General features: G+C 45.1%; 1 protein-coding gene across 1 annotated transcript in view; it reads right to left on the bottom strand.

Moving 5' to 3' along the window:
• Positions 1 to 9,167, bottom strand: part of LOC112472293 (maestro heat-like repeat-containing protein family member 1) — a 15,944-nt gene that overhangs the window by 896 nt on the left and 5,881 nt on the right. The window contains exons 8-14 of the mRNA XM_025041079.1: positions 8,931 to 8,983; positions 8,215 to 8,322; positions 5,196 to 5,312; positions 2,193 to 2,315; positions 1,684 to 1,836; positions 841 to 963; positions 375 to 454 (exon numbers count right to left, since the gene is read on the bottom strand). Coding sequence (XP_024896847.1) covers positions 375 to 454; positions 841 to 963; positions 1,684 to 1,836; positions 2,193 to 2,315; positions 5,196 to 5,312; positions 8,215 to 8,322; positions 8,931 to 8,983 — 757 coding nt within the window. The remainder of the gene's footprint in view (positions 1 to 374; positions 455 to 840; positions 964 to 1,683; positions 1,837 to 2,192; positions 2,316 to 5,195; positions 5,313 to 8,214; positions 8,323 to 8,930; positions 8,984 to 9,167) is intronic.

Below are 9,167 nucleotides of genomic sequence, written 5' to 3'. Positions count from 1 at the left end.
AAAGGGTACCGATAATTTGGGATGATATAATAAATCTTTGGTTCCCCAGAGGTTTTGAGAGAATGGAGGATCAGTTATGGAAATGGAGGTGCCTAGTAAGTGACAGCACTGAGAGCAGAAGGAAGCCTGAGACAAAAGTGATAACAAATGCCTGTGGAGATGGGAGAGGCAGTCTCTGGTGCTCCAAAAATCCCATCCAAAAAATCTTGGCAAAAGGAAGTGGCAGACACTGTCCAGTAAATATCTACTACTCTCTTATGCTAGAAGCAGAAGCAGAATATAAGGGCGGGGTGGGGGGAGGATGGGTGAACCAGGGAATAAAGAGCTGAAATACAGCCAAGACAAGGAAGGCAGAGTGGATAGCGTGTTGTTACCTGAAGTCTGTGACGATATTCATTGCCATCTGCCTAATGGAACTGGAGATGAAGTTCGGTGGCTCCTCCTTGATTAGCTCCTATCTCACACACCACACACACACACACACACACACACACACACACACACACACACACCACACACACACACACACACCAAGAGGAAGGTGAACATATTTTTCTTGCCTGTCTCCACCTCCCTTCACTCCAGACTGTGAAGATAGAACCCAGAATTTTCAGGGACTTCCGAAGACTCTGAGGATAACACCTCTCTCCTACTTCCTCCCCTGCTGCACTCACCCCTGCCTTGAGGATGGGAAAGGGAACACTGAGGCCCGAAAAAGACACTGAAAGTCTGGACTTCGACCCTCCAGGCCTAGCTTAAGAGCACTACCAATGGTTTCCACGAGGACACATCTTCCCTCCTCTCTGCATTCCCACCTCCATCCTCCTGAGAAGTACTTACCACCATGAGGTTTACAATGTCTAGTTTGTGAGGGAAATTGAATTGAAAGGCCTTGCGCTGGCTGCCCAGGATGTTTGTCAGTGTGGTCAGGGCATTCAGGTAATCCAGCTTCAGGTTCTTATCCTGAATGAACAAATATGCTCAGAGACCTCCAAGGTGGGAATGATCCTGGGGCAAGGGCACACTTCCTACACGAAGTCTGCAGGATGAAGAGCTAAGCCTTCTGTAGCCTTCCTTAGGTTGGCACTCTGTGTCTTTCTGCTGAGGGCAGCCCAGGGCATCTCTATAGGACATAGGGTCATCCCTCTCATCAACCCCCTCTGGAGCCCCTTCCTCACATAACTCTTAAATTAGGATAGGTCTAACTTCCTTATCTCTCAACATATTGTCTTCCCCCTGAATAAGTTCTACCAAAAGATGTGTAGTTGGGATTGGGAAGAGGTTCTTCTCCAATCCTGGGGACACATGTTCTGGACAGATAGCAAAGACAAGAAAATAGTACGGGGGTCCCTCTACCTCCCCTAAATGCTTCTTTTTATGAATGTTAAGAAATTTAGGTTTCACTCATCCCTTCATCAGAGAGGGCAGTGAGGAGCCCAAAGGCATGTTACGCAGCAGGCCATCAGGGAAGGAGGCACTTTCAACAGACCTGAAATTATTGTGGTCTCCTCCTCGGGCCAGTTAGTGTCTCAGAAAAGCATGATTAAGTGAAATGATTGAAATGTGAGAGAGGATGTAACCATACTAGCCCCATCCCGAGTCCCATCCAAGGCCAGGCATCTTGACTTTGGAGAAGAGAGGGCAGGGATGGGATGCAGGAGAAGCAGAGTAAGCAGGAAGTACCTTTTCCACAATGCAGTTGTGGTAGTGTTGCAGGACCAAGGCCAGGATCGCATCTAAATGCATGAAGATGGCTCCCTTGCTCTCTAAAATAATCTTGCTATAGCTTAAGTAGATGGTGTTACAGACCAGCCCCCATTCCCTTTGCTGATGTTCCTGTAGGAGGAAAGGGGAAACTTGCTTTCTCCTCACCTTATCGCCCTTGCCTGCTGGAGAAAGGAAGGTTCAGAGAAGAAAAGGTTGTCCAGAGGGTGCAGAAGAGAAAATGAGGCTGTGGAATAATAAGCAGCTGGAGAGAGTAGGGGGTGCAGCTGGTATACCAGAGCCTGAAGTGTGGACATGAATTGAAGGAAAGAGAGAAGAGAATGAAACTTCCCCACAGTTGGTCAGAGGAAAAGAGAAGCATTTTTTGGAGTCACGAGGACTCAGAGAAGTGAAGAGGCTGGGATGATGGGGATGCATTAAAAGGCTTTGTGTGGGAGGCTGGCAGAGCCCCCTGGGAATGTCATCACCTTCATCAATTGGAGGATGGATGATGAGTCCTTGTCCGTGAGTATAGCACTATAAACTTCCAGCTGGTCCAGGACTGTTGTTAGATGTTTCATGGACACGATACTGAGCGCCACAGCAATGCCCTGTAACAGGGATAGTCTCAACTTCATGTTACAGCTCTGGATGAGCCAAGCATCTGCTTTGTTCCCCCAGAAGCAGGGATTAAAAGAGGAAGAGAGAGAAAAGGGAGAGAAAAGAAATGGAAGGAGAATTTGGTTCCCCGGACTGGAACAGTTTAAAATCCAGATGGAGACCCAAAATCTTTGCAAGAAGTAATTCAAGAAGCAAATTATCCCAGATTAAGACAAATTAGAAGCCATATTTACAAAATCTTGGTATTATCAAATCCTACATCGCACAATAGAGAATACTCATATGCACTAGGAAATCAGAGACGGGCTGTTCTGAGGAGGGAACAGAGGGGAAGAACAAATCCCAGACACCTTATCAACAGGACTTGAGAGCTGATCGGAGAGGGGACAGTAGAGAGGAAAGAGTCAGAGACAATGTCAGTATTTCCAGTTCTGAAGAACAGGAAACAGCAGTAACTCTAACCAAAATGGGCAATTGGAAAAGGGGGCCTATAGGTTGGAGAGGGAGGAAGGAGTGTCTTTCTGGATTTGTTGTATGGGAGGCAGAACTAAGAGGAAATGGTGTTGGTGCCAGTAGGTCTGGAAGTTGGGGCTAGAAGTGTGGGTCTGGGAATCAACAACCCAGGGAGAGCCAAACCCGTGTAGGCTTGGGGATTCTGTGGCTCCTGCCAGGAACAGTCTTTAACTTCAGTTCCTCTGCCTCGTAGCAGGCCCTTGTGACTTCAGCCAAGCCTCTTCCTAGAGTGTACTCAACAAGGATAACTGAGCACAGAGCTAAAGAAACACCCAAATCAGACATGCAGGTGCCAGCTGTTCGTGAACTGGGTCATTTGGGCAGGAAGGGCTGCCATTAAGACTTAACAGCAAGAGAAGGCAGAGTGGACAGGACCTGGGGATAGTGACAGGCTCCAGGACACAGATCCTTGAGAAGGGATAAAGTATTGGTGGTACTGTAGATTTTTGGACTCCAAGTAGATGAAGGGAAATTTTTACCTAGTTAGAAAGCAGGGACTAGTGGAGTATCAGAATGGGGCTCCATTCTGTCCCTTTTCTTATGCTCTCCCTTAGCCATGGCTTCCGCTCATCATGATCACTGTCATCAGCAGCAGCAAAACTGACATCATCAGATTATTGGTGTTTAGTTTGTACCAGCCTTATATATGTTATTTCATTGATCCTTACCCTAAAGTTTTGAGATAAACATTATCATCCCTTTTTTATAAACAGGGAAAATACAATGTTTCCCAAATCTAGACATCAAGCCCAGATCCGAGTTCCAGATCTACATGGCTACCAGACATCTCTATCTATACCTGAGCTATACCTGAGCACTCCAACCCCTCGTAGTCAAAAACTGAATGGGTCCTCTTCCTCCCTCTTTTGTCCTGGGTTTCTGGTCTCAGTGAAGAATACCATTCTCCTCCCGCTGAGATGCCAGAAACCCAGGAACCATCCTGGACATCCTTCTCCTTTTTATATTTATCTTCTATATCCAATTTGTCCCCGAGTGCTGGCAGAGTGGTCACCTTTACTTCCTTGTCAAAGAACTCTGCATTCCAGTCCCACCAGACCACTGACTATTCTCTAGACGGGCCCCCAAAGTTCTTGCTCTCTAATCTTGACTCAGAATATTATGTCAATTCTAATGTCTTTCTCTCTCCTTCTCCTAAACTCACCCCAACAAGCCCAAGTCCCAGCCACCCCATGCAGCCATTATGCCTCAGTGACCACTTATATAGCCTTTAGTAAGGCTATTCTATGTAGTTAGCTGTTTCCTTCCTGTACATGTCTTGTCTCCCCACTGATACTGTTTGCAACTTGGGCTTGGTAAATACCTGCTGATAACCGTGATGGTGAAGGATGCTCTGAGAATCTGGCAGGGGAGGGGCACGGGAGAGGGAAGACCTGAAAACATGGACACCAATGCTACCAGTAATCAACACTTAGAGAGTACTTATGTGCCAGGCATTGTTCTAAGTGCTTTTTCATTTTTAAGCCTCAAAACCACCTAGGACATACATCACCTCTGTGGCATTCCCACCAAAAATGCATAAGCTAAATCTAATCATGAGGAAATATGAGACCAACCAAAAATGAGGGACATTTTACAAAATAACTGATCTGTACATTTTTTAAATAATAAAAGATAAAAATGAGGACTTGTTCTAGATTAAAGAAGAATAAAGAGAAATGACTACTAAATATACTATTTGATTCTAAATTAGATCCTGAACCAGAGGAAAAAAAATATTTTTCTTTTGTTCTAAAAAACATCAACATGACAAATGATGATTTTTAAATCAGTTCTGTAAATTAGATAATACTACAGTAGCAATGTTGATTTCCTGATTTGGATCATTGTACTGTGCTTATATAAGAAAATATCTTTATTTTTAGATAATACACACCGAAGTATTTAGTGGTAAATGGACATCATGACTGCAACTTCCATTTCAAATTAAGAAAATACAATAATAAAAAGTTGATAAATAAATGATATTATTTATATGAAAGAGAGAATGATAAAGCAAACATAGGAAAATGTTAAGATTTTGGGGATCTGGGAAAACAGTAAACAGAATATCTTTAGGGAATTTTTTTGCAACTTTTCTTTAAGTATGAAATTATGTCAAAATGAAAAAACTTTTTAGGATTTATGCCATGAGGATGGTACCATATCCTCATTTTAGAGGAGGAACCTGGGGCTCAGAGAGGTTCAGTAACCTGTCTGAGGGCACATAGCTAGTAGGTGGCAAAGCTGGAATTCCACCCATGTGGTCTGGCTTGCCAGGTCCGAGTCTTTAGCCACCTTGCCATCCTGCCTATTAAACTAAAAATGTTCCCCGCTTTTGCCAGTGCCCTCTATCTCACCTCCCTCTCCTGAAGCTCCTCATGGGCAGTTTGCAAGATGGAGGAGAGCATCATCTTCACCAGACTTACTTTCCTTGAAGTCCTCAGAGTGAAGCCAAATAATTTATATAGGAAAGCCTAGGAGAGGTAGAAGTGTGGGGTCATGCATAGCTTGGAATGAGGTTAGGGCAGCCTGGGGAACATGCATTTCCAAGACTAGCTTTGTCACTATCAGCCACCACCTTCACCCACTGCCCTATCCTCCACCATGGCCCTCTTGCTCTCTGGGGCCATCTAGATGAGGTAGTAATCCTATCGAGCAGGAGCTCAAGTTAGAGAGAAGAGAAAGCTGAATTTCTAATTTTTTAGCCTCTTAGGGATCATCTGTTAGGAGCCTTCCCTAATCCACATACTTCCCTACTTCTAGCTAGGAAATAAAAACAGTTCCTTAAATTTGCATTATTTTAAAATAAAAATTACATAATTGAAAAACTTTATGTAATCTTTCTCTCCCTCCATTGAATTTCAATGGCCTTTATCCTTGTGTACTGCACATTGCCCTGTCTACCTTCTAATACCAGCATGTGTGGACTCACCCACTCCCCTATCTCAGGTTCTCTACATATCCTATTTTCTCTGTCTAGAAACCTCTTCCCTGGGTTCTTCAAAATGTCTCACTGTCGTCTTTCAGATCTCAGCCCAGTGAGCATTCCCTAAGCTCCTAAGCTTCTCTCCAGCTCGACGTACTGTTTTTCCCTTCAGAGCTTCGTTGCAATCACTCATTCTCTTATTTATGGATTTGTTTGATTAGTTCCTAACTTGTCCCAGCCCCCCATCTCCAGTGAGAACAAAGCCAAGGAGCAGTGTCTGTCCCATCCATTGCTCTGTCCCCAGTGCTGACACAGCACTTGATACAGTATGCAAACAGGACATATCAATGAATGTCTCACCAGGTTTTAACTCTCCCCTAACACTTCTCTATAGGCACCTTTTCCCCGCTCTAGCAGATGCTCTTGATGCCTTTTCCAGACCCGAGGGTTCCTTCCCTTCAACTGACTACAGGTACTTTTGTGAATAGCTATCTCCCGCAGCCTTCTGGGGAGAATTACCCTAGGGTGACTGGGCCCTCCTTGCCTGGGGTACCTGGGAGCTATATTCTTCTCTCTCTCCTCCCTGTCCTGTACCAAACTTGGAAACTTGGAGCCAGTGATAGACAGGCCAGGGGAGTGGTAGGTACAAAAGCCTCCCTCACTTGTCTCCAGGCAAGATAGGCTCTGAGGTACAGTTTCCATCCAGAGCTCTCATGGGATCAAGCCACATCCTTGCTTAATCTCTTCTCTCCCCTATCCTGCATCCTTTACTCTATCATAGCTTCTCCAGAGAGCACTTCCTTGCTAAGTCACTTAACAAGAACCCTCACCTGCTCTGCACAAATGAAACCTGACCTAAGGCACCTACTTCTGTTTAGCAAATGACGACTCATTTTTCCAGATATATTCACTCCTCTGCAGGATGATTCATCTTCCCAGTTTGCCCAGGACTAAGGTGGTTCCCAGGAAGCTGAACTTTCAGTGCTAAAATTGGGACAGTCTTGAGCAAACCTAGGCAATGGATTGCTTCTGAGAAAGCATCTCTGTCCAGCTCCCACAGGCCTCCTCTGTGCTCCCAAGCACACAGGGCATATCTCCATGCTGACACTTACAACACTTATAATAATTGCCCATTTTCTTGTCTATTCATTCAAGCAGACAATGGTTTCCTGAAGGCAGAGTCTGTGTCTTTTATATGAGCACCCTGCATCTAGTCCAGTGCCTGTTATGCTATAGGCATTTAGTACATATTTTTAAATAAATGAATTAATAAGATCAGAATTCCTATTGCTTCTTTATATCCCTGATTTACCATCCACAAAGCTGTGCATATAGTAGTTGCTCCATAGATATTTGTTAATAATAATAGAGCAAGTAGTCTTGGAAATAAGGCCTCTTTTCTGGAAACCCCCTAGAATGGGTTCCCCAACCCCCAGACTGTGGACCGGTACCAGTCTGTGGCCTGTTAGGAACCAGGCTGCACAGCAGGAGGTGAGCAGTTGGGTGAGCCAGCAAAGCTTCATCTGCATTTGCAGCCGCTCCCCAGCACCAGCATCACTGCCTCAGCTCCACCCCAGATCATCGGGCATTAGATCCTCATAGGAGCACTGGTCCCGGGTGCCAAAAAGATTGGGGACCGCTGCCCTAGACCCCAAATAAAGTATTGCTCACTGACAAGAAAACAAGATTAGAAATCAAGAAATCTGAATTCAGGTGTCAATTTTACCAATAATTTGCTTGAGACTCTAAATCCTTCTGAATAGTGTTTCTTCATCTACAAGTTAGGGATTATGACAGCTATCAGGTTATTTAGCCTTTGCATTCACTGGCATCCTTGTTTAATCCTTGTCTGTTCTCTGGTGATGTAGAAGTTACTTTTTGCTGCATCTCAAGTGAGGCAACTGAAATCTCAAGGATGCTAGGACACTTGACCCAGATTACACCAGGAGTGCATGGAAAAGCCAGGGCCAGACCCCAGGCCTTCACCACCACAGATCTTGTGCTCCACGAGGAAAGGAGCCCATCTTCCTTCCTTAGCTCTGTATCCCCAACACCAAGCACAGTCCCTAGTCTATGACATGCCCTCAAATATTATTTGAATTCACTTGCATAAATCTGACTCTAAATTCAATAATCTTCCACTACACCCAAGTACCAACTCCATCCTGTTACAGAATAGCTGGGAGGTTCTATTAAGACAGCAGATGGCAAAGTTCTTGATAAAGCCTAAAACACTAAGAAAATTAAGACACTTTGATATTTTTGCTGTTTCTGTGTGACCACCAGCTCCTTGTCTTCTCCACCCCTTGATTCCCAGGACACAGGAACACTAATTTCTCTTCCCCAAGTCCTATATCTCGTGTGCATTTCTATAGCCCCTCCCACCAGGCTCCTCGGAAACTACCCTCCACCCCACTGTTCCCCTGCAACCACCACACACCCAGACACACCTTCTCCTCACCATCATCACTGAAATAACTTATCTTCTCCAAGACAACTCTGATGAGGTGCTCCAGCCAGTTGTCATCATCGATGGCCACTAATGACTGACTTGAAAACTGAGGAAGAGGAAGGGATAAGAGGACCATGAAGGACAGTGGCTTGGATTTTCTGCCCCACGGAACTGGGGTCAGGAGGAAGCAAGAGATAGGGAACATGATCTGTAATAGGGAAAAAGAGCTCAAGAAATGGGGAAGAGCTGAAATACGTGGAAGGCATTAGTCGGTACTGAAGAATGATGATACAGTGACAATGATGGTAACGCCAGCTACATGTGTGAAGCCCTTTCCATTTTACAAGGCCCTTCCCTACTATCATCATATTTAATTCTGCAAGACAGGAGTTACTTTTGTTTTACAGATGAAGAAGCTGAGGCCTACAAAGGCTGAATAGATTGCCTAAGGACACACAGCTAGGGTCCTTTCCTTTACTCCCCGTTGATGTAGGGCTTTGAAAATGTGGCAGGTGAGTCAAGGCTTAGGATATAGTCAGAAACTCTGATGCAAGGACCAGGTAGCAAGAGGACCACAGAAAGAGGTTCTCTTGAGCAGGGAGGTCCTTGATCATGGCCTCAGTCTCTGGGTGGGCTGGGACTCTCTTCCCTCAGAATCCTGAAGAGGGAAAATGCAGCAAGCAAGGAGGTGGGTAGCTTTTGGGGAGTGCTTACCTGGAGCAGCCTGCCCTCCCACTTCTTCTGATTCAGGTTCTTCTCAGTGTGATCTAGGAAAGGAGAGAGCTTGGGGACCCACCCAACCAGAAGGCCCCAGCCAAGGAAAAAGAACCAACATTTGAATACTATGCCAGGCACTGAGCCTATAAGATAACTGCTCGCCCACTTTACAGAGGCTCCAGGAGATGAACGACTTTCTAAAAGTCAAACATACACACTTGGCCAGTGTCCAAG

This window comes from Pteropus alecto, unplaced genomic scaffold (genome assembly GCF_000325575.1).
Source record: "Pteropus alecto unplaced genomic scaffold, ASM32557v1 scaffold76, whole genome shotgun sequence".
NCBI lineage: Eukaryota > Metazoa > Chordata > Mammalia > Chiroptera > Pteropodidae > Pteropus > Pteropus alecto.
Note: the sequence above shows the minus strand (reverse complement) of the source record. Positions and strands in the feature narration are given on the sequence as shown.